The sequence below is a fragment of the Mus musculus genome, chromosome 1 (genome assembly GCF_000001635.26).
Source record: "Mus musculus strain C57BL/6J chromosome 1, GRCm38.p6 C57BL/6J".
In the NCBI taxonomy this organism is placed as follows: domain Eukaryota; kingdom Metazoa; phylum Chordata; class Mammalia; order Rodentia; family Muridae; genus Mus; species Mus musculus.
In genome coordinates, this window is record NC_000067.6 from 20346100 (window position 1) to 20363167 (window position 17068).

Here is a 17068-nt window from a genome sequence, read left to right on the forward strand (position 1 = left end):
TTACCAGTAGAGAAAATAATCAGTAGTTTGGAAAGCTGAGAGAGAAAATATTTGGACTATTCAAAGATAACTCAGTTTTTAAGTGGAGAAGATGCAGTTCTCCGTGCACTTGTTATGCACAGCTAGTGCAACCCCGGCCTCTGAGAGTCTCCCCCCTCTGGAGTTTACTAGCTCAAACAAGTTGCCAATGTGGACTGACGGAATTACTTGGCTTAATATTCATGGAGCCGGGACACTTAAAGGGAGGAAATAAGTGTGGCTAAATATACACGATGCATTTGAAATAGGTAAAGGAGAGAACCCCAGACACTCAGCAATCATTACCTGGAAATTAAAGAGGGCAGAAGCAATCCTATTATGCATTATAAACAGCCCAGCTGCTGACTTAATAGTAGTTTGAGTAGCACAACCAAGGAGTGCTTGCTCCAATATTAATAGGAAAGGTATTGTACGAATCCAATAGTTCATGAAATTAACAAGGAAAATGAGCTAGAGTCAGGCAACCTGGCACGGAACCGAAGGCATCAGCAATTGCTCCCCCGAAGCACACTGAGCACTTAAAAGGAGCTTGGGGAAAACACATGTATATAAATGAGGATGGCATTATTGGATTCTTTTTTAAATAATACTTTTCATTTGAATAAATTTCAAATATTTTGTTGGTCATGAGTCTCTTAAAGAAGAAGCTGTTAACTCAAAATGTCAATAAGGGGTCATGGGCTATAACATCTGAGCCGAAGATATTGACAGCTGTCATTTGCGCCAGCCTAAAACCACAGTAAGTTCATGACTTCACAGTGGTCCACATTAGTCCCGCTTCCCTTTTAAAGAAATAGATATTCCAACTTAACAGAAAATAATTTTCCTTCTATAAGCTTGGGCCTATCTGAATGGCATGCACATGTCCATGGATAAGCTAAGAAATATAGTTGAAGCCGGGCGTGGTGGTACTCGCCTTTAATCCCAGCACTCGGGAGGCAGAGGCAGGAGGATTTCTGAGTTCCAGGCCATACTGGTCTACAAAGTGAGTGCCATGTCAGCCAGGGCTATACAGAGAAACCCTGTCTCAACCCCCCACCCCCCCAAAAGGAATATAGTTGATTCTACTTACAGAGCAATAGACATACGATGGAAGAGAACAGCTTCGCCACAGACGCTGCCAGGGACAATCTGACTGAAGCTTGCATTGGTCAAGCATGTGTCTGAGAGGGTTTCCATAGATGCAAGAACATGAGACCCATTTTTCCCAGACAGGGACCCGTCTAAGTCTTCCAGAACTGCTGCATGAGGAAATGGAAATGCTACTAAATTTGAAGAGTTTACAAACTTCAATTGCCTGGTCTTCACAGTATAGCCACCTGCAAATTAGAATATAGACTGTTACACAGGACACAAGTCTGTTATTACAAAAGGCAACTAAAAGCCACAAGATTCTGTTCAGTGATTTCTCTAGAATATTATATAATTTTATAGCTCATTAAGAAAAGGGAACATAAGTATTCCCTTACGTCAGGGCTCTGTGGTAGAGATATTAAGGACAATGAACCGCATACTCAGACACAGTTCAGTTTGTTCTGTAGGACAGTGAGTTTGTACCAGGGATTATTTTGGTTATTTTATTCTACAAGAGGCATTTGTCATTCTTTTGAGTCATTATGGGCTTTCACTGTTGTCATCTTGCTGGTGCTACTGACAACTGCAGAGTATGACCAAGGGATGTTATTAATTTTTCTACAATGAATAGAACATTTTTTTAAAATTACAAAACAGTCACCCCAAATAACAAGCATGCCATGTGGGAGGGGTACTCTTCTATTAAACAAAAACAGCAAGCATTAATTCTCTAAGCACAGAAGGTGTTATACTCCAGTCTCCTAATCTTTTGGCTTCCATCCCTTTGTCGTAAGCCTGAGCTTATCAGTAATACCTCAGACCGTGAGGTTGATACTTCACTTACTTTTGAAACCAGCATTCTATTAACCATTAGAATAAACAGTATTAGGAGCACACTTTATAAATGTTAGTTAGCGTCAGGCCATACTTCCTGGTCATTCTGTAATGTCACCACCACTGCCAACCTAGATAGTTGTATCTAGGAAGCTGTTTCTAGGAGCACACTCCCTATCACCGAGGGAAAAAGTACACAGCATCTGATACATACATTGCCATACCATTGTTAATGACACTGTAAAGTACAGAAAATAAAGACAAAAAACATAAGAACAAGATGTACAAAGATATAGCATTTTAAGTCTGCTTACAGGGGGTTACATGCAGTGAAGCAAGCCATGTGTGAAAAGTGTGGAAGGTATACTTTTAATAATGTATAAAACTTGCAAGTACCGACATAGTACTACTGATAGATCCAGCAATACCTCTCCTGGGCATATACCCAGAAGATGTTCCAACTGGTAATAAGGACACATGCTCCACTATGTTCATAGCAGCCCTACTTATAATAGCCAGAAGCTGGAAAGAACCCAGATGTCTCTCAACAGAGGAATGGATACAGAAAATGTGGTACATTTGCACAATGGAGTACTACTCAGTTATTAAAAACAATGGAATTATGAAATTTTTAGGCAAATGGATGTATCTGGAGGGCATCATCCTGAGTGAGGTAAACCAATCACAAAAGAAGTCACTTGATATGCACTCACTGGTAAGTGGATATTAGCCCAGAAACCTAGACTACCCAAGAAACAACTTCCAAAACACAAGAAAATCAAGAAGGAAGACCAACTCGTGGGTATTTCATTCCTCCCTAGAATAGGGAATAAAATATCCATGGAAGTAGTTGCAGAGACAAAGTTTGGAGCTAAGACAAAAGGATGGACCATCCAGAGACTGCCCCACCCGGGGGTTCATTCCATAATCAACCACCAAACGCAGACACCACTGCATATGCCAGCAAGATTTTGCTGAAAGGACGTTGATATAGCTGTCTCCTGTGAGCCTTTGCCAGTGCCTGGCAAATACAAAAGTGGATGCTCACAGTCATCTATAGGATGGAACATAGGGAGCCCAATGGAGGAGCTAGAGAAAGTACCCAAGAGCTGAAGGGTCTGCAACCCTATAGGTGGAACAACAATATGAACTAATTAGTACCCCCCCCCCCAGTACTCGTGTCTCTAGCTGCATATGTAGCAGAAGATGGCCTAGTTGGCCATCATTGGGAAGAGAGGCCCCTTGGTCTAGCAAACTTTATATGTGTCAGTACAGGGGAAAGCTAGGGCCAAGAAGTGAAAGTCGGTGTGTAGGGGAGCAGGGTGGGGGGAGGGTATAGGGGATTTTTGGATAGCATTTGAAATGTAAATGAAGAAAATATCTAATTAAAAAAAAAAGAACACTGAAAAAAGAAAACTTGCCAGTACCATGGCATCCTTGCCTCTATAATCTCCTTATGCTTATGTTTCATCTCTCAAGCAAACCTGGTGTATGCCAGTGCTATTTGTAACACCTAGAAGGAGTCCTTCTTTTCTGTTGTAATTTTCCTTCACCCTTTGAAGCCCTGTAGGAGAGGGTGTTTAAATATTTGTATGACTGTTTCAGAATCTTAAACTCAAATCCCACAATCTTTGGTTCTGCCAACACAGGGGTAAAAGAGTAAAGTGGGAACTTGCTGATTATTCATTTAATTAAAAACAAACAAACAATTATCTAAATTGGTGATTCAAACCACAAGAGCAAATTTACTTGGATTACTTGGTATGGCTGTTTACAACGATCAGACCAACTAAATAGTTCTGTGCCTCTTTTCACCTTGGTCCATGAGTTCTCCAAGGGGTTATTTCTCACCACCTTGTATTGCAGTTAACAAGTCATCAAGAACTGCCCTTGTTTTCTTTCCACACACGTCACAGCCTAAGTTGCTGAAAGCTTTAAGTACCCTGGCTCTGGATCTTTCAGCAGAGGTGTAAATAAGTCAGTTAATGTCCGTGTGTCCATTAGCCATATAACTTCATTTATTCACTGTATGGATGAAGTTCCCCCTAGACAGCAGCTTTTATTCCATGTACAAGTTTAAAAATAGACACTACTTAAGAGAGATACCTCCACTTTATGAAGCTGAGTATCCAGATGAGCCAGAGAAAGATAATCACAAAATGTGATGGTCACTGAAACATACAGAGGATGAGAATGCCAGAAGACATGCCCCATCCTCCTGGATTCCTTTGTGAAAGTTGAACAATTTCTATTGATATAATCTTACAACTAAAGGAAATATTGACCCATAATACCTCTGCCACTATTTGTCATACTCACCTGAGCTCTAATCTTGTTTACCATCGGTCCTGTCTGTTCAAACTTACCCTGTCCTTGGAAACAGCCAGAACAGGTTCTGATGGCCACACAGTTGCCATCAAAATTAACAAAAGTTGTGTTCGAAATGGTCAGTTCCCATCTTTGGGGAGTTTTGATCCCAGCTGACATACATAGACTTCCCTTTGAATTTTTAAAAAGAAAGAAAAGCGAAAAAAAAAAAAACAAAGTAAGACTACCAGTAATATTAAATGTAGTCAGAACACACAAGTAAAAATGATTAAAACAAGAAAATTACAAGCTATACACTGAAATTATTAAGACAAGAGAACGCTTGCTACTCATATTTATGAAAAAGAACTTAAACAGAAAACAGAAAGAAGCTGTAAAGCTCAAAAGTAAAAATACAATCAAGGAAAACGGTAAGACATACCTCTAAATTGAAATGTGTCCATGACAATGTATCACATTTAAAAATGTTTAACTTCATATAAAGTAGGGAAATGCAAGTAAGATATATCTATTAGAATTTTATTTTTTTAAAAAAATGACAGCATCAAGGACCTATGAAGATGAGATCCTTCTACTAAGGTTCACATGCCAAACATGGAATACACAATGGAATATCTATGATGGGAACTACTTTGGCGGCTTCTCATCATTTCTCACATGACACAGCCATTTAATTGCTGGGTAATTATCTTATAGAAATGAGAAGTGGTGTTCATATAAAACATTACACAAATGGCTATGCCAAGCTGCTTATTATCACCAGATCTAGAAAACAGCTCAAATGGTTTGCAACAAAGAAATGAACAAAAGAACTATGTTACATCTGTGCAGTAGCATATAATTCATTAATAATAAAAAAATAAGATACTAAATGTAACAAGTTACATGAATCCCTAAATACATTTGGCAATGAAAGAACCCAATCCCCAAAGGATGCATACCATACAATCCCACTTATGGAATTATTGAGCAAGAAGGCATCCAGACAGAGAGCGGATGGTCCAGAGTTAGTAGTGAGTGGAGGATGTGGCTGGAGAGACGAAGCCTGGGGGGAAGCAGCAGTTGAGACAACTTTTCTGTATATTGATTATGGTAGTTGTGGTGATGCAATTTACACATGTGTTGAAAATCAAAAAGGTTAGTTTCTCTAAAGATAACACAGAAAAAGAACTTTTTAAAATGTCTAAAATAAAACATAGCTCTTTCTAACATTTTCCCACAAAAACCTCTCTGGCAAAGCTCATTCAACTAAGCTGTTGGCTCTGTTGAAAACCATTAAAGTTTTTTCAAAAATCTACAATAAGAAAAACAGCAACAATTGCAAACAAGCAACAGAAAGAAACACTCGGTGTATGTAGTCAGTATAAAAATCAAAGGAAAATGAAAACATTTATCATTAATAAGACTCTATTCCTAATAAAGAATTGAACACACCACAAATACACAAAGAGGTGGTAGAAGAACTGAAAGTGGGGGAGCAACCAAAGGTTCTTCAGACGGGAACAGCTGCCCCCTGGTTTCTGGATATATCACACTGCCTGCCCCAGGGGAAGCATCATCCATCCTGGGCATGGATAACACAGAAATAGCAAGCTGGCAATTAAGCAAGCTGCAGAGAAGCATTGGGAAGAAGGAACCTTAAAGAAGTGAGAGAATGAAAAGACAGGACAATGGGGATGCATGTGAGATGAAAGAAAAAAGAAAAATGGAGCTTGGTAGCAAACAAGGATGGATGATGGGAAAGACAAGAGGGAGACAGATGTGTAAACAGAAAGTGGATTGAAGCATCCACAGAGATGTTATGATGAAACCCTGCTTTGTACCTTATCTTAAACAGTTAATTTATAAAGGAAAATGTCTGCTGGGGAAAATGTCTTAATGGACAACTGAAGTAAATAATCTGTTACCAGATTCAAGAATGCAGAGGAGCACAGGGAAGCAGGCAAGCTGGCACTTCCTGGAGTTCTGAATCAAGAAGAACGACTCCTGCACAATACTCTCATCTCTGCTGAATGACTCAAGGGAAATGTGCTTTAAACCTGAACACCCACACACACACACACCCACAGACATACACACACACCGATGAGTGACTTGAATTACATGAGTTCTGAGTATAAGTTTTAAAGTTCAAGAGACTATATATACTATTTTTTTTAATGAGAAAAGTAAGGGAGAAAATAGTTAGAAACTCTCCAATACCAACAATTCTTGTTGTGAACTCAATAAACAGAATTTGATCATGAGAAAATATTTGGTACAGTCATAAAATGGAATAAGACAAAATGACTAGAATAAATTACTACAGCACAAGAAGACACAGACAAAGATCATGGACATATTATTGCACCAAAGAAGCCCCAGAACAATAGAGTTATGTGCTCTGTGACTGGGTTATATCATATAACGAGAAGAAGAAGAAATCAATTCATATCACCAGGAGTCTGAATCACGGTTACCCTTTAGTTGAAGAGACTTGGGTTTAAGTCTGGGAATATAAAGGAATCACTCTAAGGAAAATGGATAGTGCATCACTTACCTAGTGATGCACAGTTGATTTGCTTTATATTAAAAAAAATGTTGTGGTAATTACTGTCACACACACACACACACACACATAGACATATATGTGTGTGCTATGCACAAATATATAAATACAGTCTGCCAGATTCTTTTTTATTGTTTGTTTTGTATGTATTTTGGTTTCAGGGCTGACCACTATGTATTGTATAAAAAAATAAGAGGGCTCTTCCCTGGGAGAAGCTAATTTTTCCTCTTCTAACAGTAAAGAGTTGCCTATAGTCCTTTGTCTAGAGTAAAAAAAGGACTATCAATTTGAGAGCTGGATGGGGTATGGGAGAGTTTGAATGGAGAAAAGGAAAAGGGCATGGTGATGTAATTCTATTTTAATTAAAAATGTGCTTACAAAACACACTGTATGCTTTCCTTAGTAAATATTTCCATATAACATTTACTTTCAAAGGTTGGGCCAATAGAAAGTGAGGTAGCAGAGGCCAGGCGGAGGGTAAGTAAAGAAAGAAGATAAACAGAGGTGACATCCCAAGTTGAAAAGCTTTGGGCCCTTGATGGCTGCTGGGAGGTGGGGAGATGGTTTTCTTCAAGGGTGTGGTCCTTGAGAAGCTACCCATGTTCCAGCAGATGGTCCTATGTCTTGGTACCTATAGGTATCACTAAGTGGACTCAATAGATTTTTTTTTTAAATCACACGACATTAGGAGGGAATAGTGTGGGAGGTAAAACAGGAGTTGGAATGTAAGAATGAAGGAGTGGAGTCAAAACATATCATATGCATGCATGAAGACTTTGAGAATTAAGAAAGGAAGAAAAAAAAGAAGTTTCAAACTTGAAGTCTGGAATTGCTGAGGTATGGCTTAACATTGTTAATATAATTACAACATCATCACAACCAGCAGGCATGTTAAAAATTTAATCCCAATAGCTAGACTGTCAAAGCATAATGAGTACGTGAGAAATGAGAAAAATATCTTTGAAAAGATGCAACACAGGACAATAGGAATCAAGTGAGAAAGTGGGGTGGGGGAGGAAAACAAAAATAATGATTAAAACCGAAAGCAGAGAATTAGGTGGTAGAAAATGCAAATATGTGGGAGATATCAGCATGGATGGTAATTGAAACCACAAGAGAAAATGGGATTTCTCCCAGCAGGAGCAAGCATATTGAAAAAAGAGGGTCCCTGAAACAGAATTTAGAGACACGAAAAAGATGAAAGGTCTAAACTGGGGTAGACAAATTCCCAATGAAAATGAGAAATAACCCCTTGGGACAATGGCTAAAGAATGAAGCAGGCCCACTAGCAGATGCTGGGTAGTTTAACTTACATTTTTATTATAAACACTTTCCAACGAACGAAGAAGTTGAAAGTGTAGAGAATTTTCTGCTTAGAAAAGATCCAGAATCAACAATTCACACTTTGCCATATTATTCTTGTCATCTACTTCTTTTCTGCTAAATTGTGTAGAATATATTTGCATACATTATACTACACCTATACATATGAGCATGTTTCATTTCAGCACATGTCTGATATAACCATGATGCCTGTAAAAATGGCTGGCTGCTTGAAACAAATATCAAATTGTTCCCAGTAGCAATCAAAAGGCAGTCATCCTGCAGATACTCAGAAGACAAGGGAGACCATAATTTAAATCCAAACCTGGATGTTTCTAAACATGAAAGAGGGGTGACGATTAAGTGGGATGTTGAGCAGCAAGCATGAGAAATTGCCTAACCAAACTAAGAGGAGGCATGCCCAAACCTTGCTTCCTGGAGATTAAAAGTATTCTGTGCATGTGAACACAAAAACAAATACATTCAATTCTACTCTAACAAAACAAAATAAACTAGTATCTGTCTGAGTATATGACTACCTTACAATAATTGTATAGCATCAATTAAATATAACTGAGAAGGCCAAATTCTCAAACAAAACAAAACAAAACAAAACAAAACAAAACAAAACTTAATTCCACAAAACCAGACACGATTGAAAGTCAGAGGCTAAAATCCTATTCCACAGCCAGCCCATCATCCTGTCCCATTTCATAACAATAATAATGATAATACCTGTGCTCCAAAATAAACTTTAAAATTTTATGAATTGAAGATTAATTGTCATTTTTCTTGTGTCAATCAAAAGATTTCTCAGAACCTTCAATCCTGTTTTTGCACATTTATTTTACTGAGTATACTTAAAAATTACAGAATCACAGTGCCCAAGTAGACAGTAAAATAATTATTGTAATGAAGACAATTAACTTATGTCATCCCACATTTATTTATTTATTTGGAAAGCAGCAGCTAAGATTTCCATTTTTAAAAGAAATTGTTAATATGGCCCAATTTGATCAACTATAATCCTCACAGTACTTAGTGCATCTTTAGACTTACTTGAGATTACAGTTCCAAAGGTTTTACCATAACAGCATAGGATAAAAGGGTAAATTACATTAGCCACTCCCTTAGGACAAGGTCTTCATAGAAAATACTTCAAAGAAATGGCACATCAATGAATTCCTTGGTCCTATGAAGGCTCAATAGATGCCCCAGTATAGGGGAACTGAGGGCAGGGAGGCGGGTGTGGGTGGGTGGAAGAACACCCTTATAGAAGTAGGGGGAGGGAGGATGGGATAGAGGGTTTCCAGGGGGTGGGTGGGTGACTGGGAAAGGGGATAACATTTGAAATTAAATAATGAAAATATCCAAAAAAATCTTATTAATTCTGTCTGAACAATATCATCATTTAGGTAGCAGTTATATATAAAATTTAGTGGTTTTATTATTTGGGTAACTGATCAGCATCTAGAATTCTCTAGAACAAACATGCTCAGGAGTTTTTTATCAGTAGCTCTTGAGCTGCATTTGTTAAAGAGTCTCAAAGGCTGCAGCTAGACTGTAATTCTAGTAAATAGCCTCAGGGGTATGATTATTTTTTATTGTCTCATGGTAAGTATCCTTTGGTCATAATTTACATCTTAACTTATGTCACTCTTCCACTAATTACGATGTATAGTTAACATCAATTAAGAGAAAAAAAACATTAATTTGCCAAGACAGTTACTCAGCTTAGTGGGCATCTAGCGTTAGTATATATTTTAAAGGTCATTACTGGACTTAGGGTCCATTGACCTGGCAGCATCCCCTCTGGAAACACTGAAGGCTGGGGAGACAAGTCATAATCTAAATCAACAGAACTCTCATTGGAAAGGAAAAACTGCAGGAAAAAAAAAGATGGTTCAAAAGAAAATTAATTAAAAAGTTGAGTGCTAAATAAAGGAAGGTGTAACTCAGTAAGAAAATAAATACTGCTTAAAATTGTTTAATTCATGATATATCTGTGAATAATCTCCAATGCAAGTAAAAGAGTCAGTTAGCACATGTATCTCTTCTAAATACACTCAAGAACAAACTGAAGTGACTATTCTCCCTATGGACCCCAAGAATTCTGCAAGCCATCTGCCTCCAGATTGTTAACAATGCATTGTGAGGCTGACAGGATCTACAGTCACCTAGGAGACATGGCTCTGAGGATGGTTGGTAGGGATTTGTTGGATTAGGTTACCTGAGCTAGAAAGCTCAACCCTGAATAGGGGATAGAGTCCCCCGGACTTGAGGAAGAATGAGAAAGCAAGCTGAGCACAGGCATTTATCCATGGCCCTGCTTCCTGAACTTAACATGCCATATGAGCAACTGTCTCTTGCTCCTGCTTCTGTGACTTCTCATGATAAATCTACCTTCCAAATGTAAGCCAAAATCGATCCATTCAGGTGTTAGCCACAGCCACAAGAAAGGTGAGTAATGTGTCATTGCTAATATATGTGTGATTCAGAAATAAGAACATGGGAACTTAGGTGAAAGTCTGAAGCCTCAGAGGCCAGGCTTGAAAACTGAAGGGAAAATGGTCCTGCTAACCATGGAAGTACCTTTTAATTATACTCGGATGTGCTATGTCTGGAATATGAAGTGTTTTTCATGAGCTTGCATTCTGAAACTTGTTCTCTAGTGAGTGATAACATTTTCAGAGGTTATGAAACCTTGAGGAGATGAAGGAGACTAGCTTGGGAGAAATACATCATTAGAGGAAGGACTCTGAATATGTACCCACCTCCTGGTTCCTATCACACACTTCCTCATCTGTTGTGATAGGAGAAACATCTATCATAATTTGCAGCCACCATTTCTTCCCTACCACAAAGGACATAAGTCCATGAAACTGAGCCAAAATAGATCTTTCCTCCCTAAGTTGTTTATATCATATATTTTGGCTATGTCAATGTAAAAAGGACTCCACAAGGTTCCTTGGAGTGTGCAATGCAGGAGAAACCATCTGTAGTCTGAGATTAATAATATAGAAACCCATATTTATTGGAAGGCTATGTAAGTATATCTGAAATCTTAACTCACACACATTCCTTTGTCTCAGCCACCAACACTAGAGACTCTCTCCCTAGAAATCCATGGGGCAAGCTAGCAAGAGAATGAGGTAGGCATTCACTCTTCTTTTTTGTCTTCCATTTCCAATTCCTTCTCATTCCCAGCCCTGTAGCAGACCATCTGCAGGAGCCCATCTTCCCTCTTTTGCTCCATTTCCTGGAGAGTCCACAGATCCTCAAAGCAGACACAGCTTTCCTCCCTCCTGTGGACCCTCTCAACCCTGACCTTCTAGCACATCCTAATTCCTTTCTGTAAGTTCCCCCATTCCTAGAAAAACATTCTATCTGGGACCCCTCACCATACCCCCAGTGTACACACCTAACTGGGACTCAGGAGCATTCCCTACCAGGCAACAAACAGACACCACACTTTCCTAAGTTTCAGATAGGCAATCAGAAAACTCACCCAACAAAATCTCATCACAAAATAACAAACTATACAAATCTCTATAGCCTCTTTACACCCTCTAGTGACCTGCTAGATTGGGTAATGATGAATAAATCTGATAACAAAGCTTAGAATATCATAGAAGAGGGTCAGTACGGTTTATACTATTCATAGTCTTTGAGAAATTTAAACTAGAAAATGAAACCAAATCATTAAGGTGGAGATTATTTGTTTGCTTTTGATTTGGAGATAATCTCATTTTGTACCCCAATTTTGTATCAAAACTCCTGCCTCAACCTCTGTATTGCTGTGGTTGTAGATGTGAGCCATGGCAGTCAACTTAAATTATTGGGTATAATAATGAACTTACACATATGAAAAAATCTACATCTGAATCAAATAATTCTTCAGATTATTACTAACTTATGATTTACATGGATTCAGTACTGCAACTCAAAGTACTTGAATCATATGATTAGTATCATCACTACAACAAATAAAATGTTCTTTTATGGACCATCCAGAGACTGCCCCACCCGGGGGCCATCCCATAACCAGCCACCAAACGCAGACACTACTGAATATAGCTGTCTCCTGTGAGGCTTTGCCAGTGCCTGGCAAATATAGAAGTGGATGCTCACAGTCATCTATAGTGTGGAACACAGTGACCCCAGTGGAGGAGCTAGAGAAAGTACCCAAGAGCTGAAGGGGTCTGCAACCCTATAGGTGGAACAACAATATGAACTAACCAGTACTCCCAGAACTCGTGTCTCTAGCTGCATATGTAGCAGAAGATGTCCATCATTGGGAGGAGAGGCCCTTGGTCTAGCAAACTTTATATGCCCCAGTACAGGGGAACGCCAGGGCCAAGAAGTGGGAGTGAGTGGGTAGGGGAGCAGGGCAGGGGGAGTATAGGAAACTTTGGGGATAGCATTTGAAATGTAAATGAAGAAAATATCTAATAAAAAATCCAAAAAAAATGTTCTCCTTTTATTATTATCTACTACAAATTTCTATTATAATTATGTACTAGGTCATTACGAGGCCAGTATACATGATTAAGTGTTGATGGACAGCCCAAAAATACCTCAGTAAGGCACCTACCTTGTGGGTGAAATGACCAAGTAAAAAGCTGTCGGTAATCAAAGTGTTCGCATCACTTTCCAAAATGTCAATTCCAAAATCTCTGCATGCATAAACTTGGAAGTTTTTCAGGTGTAGATTGTTACTTCTAAAAATCTATAAAATAACATCCTAAGTTATGCCAAAGGTCTAAGGATTGGTTTTTCTCATAGAATTCTTAAGTAAAGACCTCTTTAATTATTGATTGAGCACACTGGCATATTTCAACAGGTTTTGTCTATCAGTATTACTACAGACAAAGTAGTTAACAAATCCTTTTGGAAATTACATTTCTCCTCTAACAGGCATCACATTAAAAGATCAATGTGAACTGTCCACATATTTCAAACAATCTTACAGTCCCCAAAAATGCACAATTCATTCACAAAAGCATAACATTAAAATGTGAGTGTTTCACATTTGGAAACAGCATTAGCAGAACTAGTCAGAGATTGCAAATATAAAATCCATAATTCAATATGTCTACATATTGCTTGTATGTGGCTTCAACATGTGTATACATATTTATGAAAACTTGAGCTAGCACCTCTACGGAGGGATGAAGGAGGGGCAAAGCTTAGTTGGATTGAAAAGCATCCCACTCTTGTGGAATGTTCTCACTATTCACCTTCCTCTTCTATTAACAAGGTGATCTTGAGCATGATGCTCATTAACTTCCCTAGGCTTGAGGTTCACCATCTTTAAAACGAAGACTGACAGCTGACCTAAGAGTCATCCCTTGCTCATTAAATCATATCATATTTGCATTCAGGCTTGAATTGAAAGTGCTCTAATGAAGTACTAATGAATCAATGAATTTCCTAATGTGCCTGAATGGAAACAGTTTGTACAATAACACTTCAAATTCAGCTCTATTAGTGCAAAGCAGGTAAGACCTGAACTGACTTGACAACAACTACAACCTAGTTACAGGGACCCACAAACAACTCATTTGCAAACATATTAAAAAAGAGTAACACCAAGCCCTAGCTAGCAAATCTCTGGTTTGAAGTTATACACTAGCAAAGTGTACATACCTATTTGAGGTATGAGCAAAACATTCATTTTTATTATAGAAAGAAATACTGTATTTATAAAACTTGATGGAAATAATGCTTTTAAACTATTATTAAATACAGAAATTAAATAGAGTTTGGTTCAAATCAATAATTTTAATCTATGGGGCTTGAGAAAGTATTCCCCAGTACATAAAAGTTTTTTTAAAAACTAAATTAAACAAAATATTAAAACAATTAGTTTTGCTAGCTATCCAAATCATGAATTTTAGGCTTTCTTCATTTAAAATTGTCATTCTTTTACTAGGAACTTGAATGAATATTTAGCTGTGATTTTTTTTTATTTTGCTCTTGTCTCTAAATGCTCTACAAACATATTCCCCCATCTGTGCATTCTAGTCTGCAGATTTATAAAAAGCAGAGATTGAATGTATGTATGTTTCTTTTTGTAGAATTGGTGACCCTGGGTAATTTGAGTTGTTCCTAACAAAGAACTCACAGGCAAAGCTTCCTTTTTAAAAAGTCACTGTGGTGAAAATTAAATGAGCAAACTTGGATTTTTTTTCTTGCTTTTGAGAAAAAAATAGAAAATCAAATGCATTGATTAAAGTAAATTACAGCTAAAATTGAAATTGTGTTCCATTGGAGAGCCATTTTTTCTTGGATAGAAGGATTCATTATTCAGGCTACTATGCTACCAAATACATATTTGTGTCTGTACACTGCAGTTGGTTGTGTTCCTAATCAAATATGTAGAATCTGACAAGTCCTTTACTTTCTGATTCTTTCTTTATTGGCCATACGTAGGAACAGGAATGTAAGTATGGATGAGCCTCTATAATTGACACCCCCTTTCTGTATATGTCCCTAAAACCCTGTTCTCTATTAGGATTGTTGAAGGAACCCATGGAGAAAATGACCTCTGATGTAAGATTCATTCACTCAACCACAAACATACACACCTACCTATGATACCTATGATGTCATTGACACTAATTATGATAACATTACAGTGTTCTCTTCCTCATCAAGGTGATAAACTTTAGCTTGACTGATAGATTAATCTACCTCTGGAAACCAAAGGTATATGCATGTTTTAAGAAAAAACATACCTGGGCACCACCAGCACTTCCCCAAACCATGAAGTTTTGGAACAGAGTGAAGCCAGTGTCATTATTCCAAGGTGGTTGAAATTTAGGATATACAAGGAGACCATATCTAAAAATCCAGCCAAGAATGAAAGTAAATTAATCAACATTTTCCCCATTGGAATTAAAGGGGTGCTTATGCATTTTTACAAATTGACACATAGGAATGGAAAATATTTACAGATGTATGTGTGACATTTCAGTGTATAATCACATTCTGTGGTGTTCAAATTAGGATATACATGTTTATCATCTCAAATATTTACAATTGTATTCTCAAATATTACAATTATAGAAGAATATATAACATCCTCTCCAGTTTTAGATCTGTTTTCCTGTTTAAAGTTGGGTTATTCAGGAAATTGTCTCAAGTTGTCTGTCTTCTATAGACTGTATTTTTATTCCTTGTCAGATACCCTCTGTCTTGGGGACTTGAGACAAGTCTCTTATCACTCATCACAGACACAAAGAGTTCCTCCCCCCAAGACTGATTGCTCCACTCACCTCCTGGTCCGTATCCACAAGCCTCTCTAGGGCTCACCATTGCAAGCTGCTACTAACCCCTTGGAAATTCAATTTATATTTTCAATGAATTTTCTTTAGCTACAGAAGGTATCCTCTGTCTCTCTAGCTTCTGAAGTGACTCCTTTCTCTTCTATATCCCATTTAAAAAGTGTCATCAACATGTTTAGCACAACTCACAACAATAGGTAGACATAAAGCATCCATGGTGTCCATCAATAGATGAATGCGTGCAAAACATGTCATATACACTTATGATGAAATATAATTTAACTTTGAAAATGATAAACCCCTGCTTCTTGTGGTAATGTTGATAAATTCATAAGATATTGTACTGAGTGATATTAACCAGAGCATGGGAAAAATAGACTACTTCTATCAGAAATCTAATGGATCTAAATTTCAGGAGCAGAGAGTATAAGGTGGTATGAGGGACTGTCTGGAGGGTAACTGGGTCACATAAGTACAAAGCAATAAAGTTTCATATGTGTAATATGAATAGGTCCTAGAAATACACTGTGTAATATCTATAATTAAACAATATTGCATTGGTTGTACCAGCTTGCAATCCCACCAGCAATGGAGGAGTCTTCCTCTTTCTCCACATACTCGCCAGCACCTGCTGTCACCTGAGGTTTTGATCTTAACCATTTGACTGGTGTGAGGCAAAATGTCAGGGTTGTTTTGATTTGCATTTCCCTGATGACTAAGGATGTTGAACATTTTTTAGGTGCTTCTCAGCCATTCAAGTTCCCTCAGATGAGAATTCTTTGTGTAGCTTTATAACCCACTTTTTAATAAGGTTATTTAACTTTAAGTTTCAATGTATCTGTGGAGATCCTTGATCTGCTTGGAGAACAAGAGAAGAATGGATCTGTTTGCATTCCTCTACATGCTGACCAACAGTTGAACCAGCACCATTTGTTGAAAATACTGTCTTTTCCACTAGATGGTTTTAGCTCCTTTGTCAAAGATCAAGTGACCATAGGTGTGTGGGTTCATTTTTTGGACTTCAATTCTATTCCCTTGGTCTACTTTTATGTCACCATACCAATACCGTGCAGTTTTTATCACCGTTGCTCTGTAGGACAGCTTGACGTCAGGGATGGTGATTCCCCCGGAAATTCTTTTATTGTTCAGAATAGTTTTCATTATTAACAGTCTGGCAGTTCCTCAGAAAATCGGACATAGTATTACCTGAGGACTCAGCTATACCACTTCTGGGCATATACCGAAAAGATGCTCCAACAAATAACAACAATAGGTAGACACATGTTCCATTATGTTCATAGCAATCTTATTTATAGTAACCAGAAGGTGGAAACAACCCAGATGTCCCTCAACAGAGAAATAGATACAAAAAATGTGGTACATTTATAAGATGGAGTACTATTCAGCTATTAAAAGCAATGAATTCATGAAATTTTTAGCCAAATGGATGGAACTAGAAAATATCATCTTGAGTTAAGTAACCCAGTCACAAAATAACACATGTGGTATATATACACTCACTGATAAGTGGATATTAGCCCTAAAGCTCTGAATACCCAAGATACAATTCACAGATGACATGAAGCTCAAGAAGTATGGTATGGCTGTCTCAGTCTTTCTTAAAAGGGGTAAC

General features: G+C 37.8%; 1 protein-coding gene and 1 long non-coding RNA gene across 5 annotated transcripts in view; one reads left to right on the top strand and one right to left on the bottom strand.

Moving 5' to 3' along the window:
* The window catches only part of Pkhd1 (polycystic kidney and hepatic disease 1), a 560304-nt gene that overhangs the window by 288321 nt on the left and 254915 nt on the right, over positions 1–17068 (bottom strand). For 3 of the 4 annotated variants that reach the window (NM_153179.3, XM_011238384.3, XM_006495521.2), the window contains exons 45-48: positions 14887–14992; positions 12741–12875; positions 4314–4446; positions 1112–1358 (exon numbers count right to left, since the gene is read on the bottom strand). In NM_153179.3, the coding sequence (NP_694819.2) occupies positions 1112–1358; positions 4314–4446; positions 12741–12875; positions 14887–14992 (621 nt within the window). Of the gene's footprint in view, positions 1–1111; positions 1359–4313; positions 4447–5216; positions 5321–12740; positions 12876–14886; positions 14993–17068 lie in introns of those variants that run through there. The other variant, XM_011238385.1, reaches the window with a different exon arrangement.
* Positions 10355–17068, top strand: part of 4930486I03Rik (RIKEN cDNA 4930486I03 gene) — a 35847-nt gene continuing 29133 nt past the window's right edge. Inside the window, exon 1 of the long non-coding RNA NR_045734.1 lies at positions 10355–10606. This is a non-coding gene — a long non-coding RNA (RIKEN cDNA 4930486I03 gene). The remainder of the gene's footprint in view (positions 10607–17068) is intronic.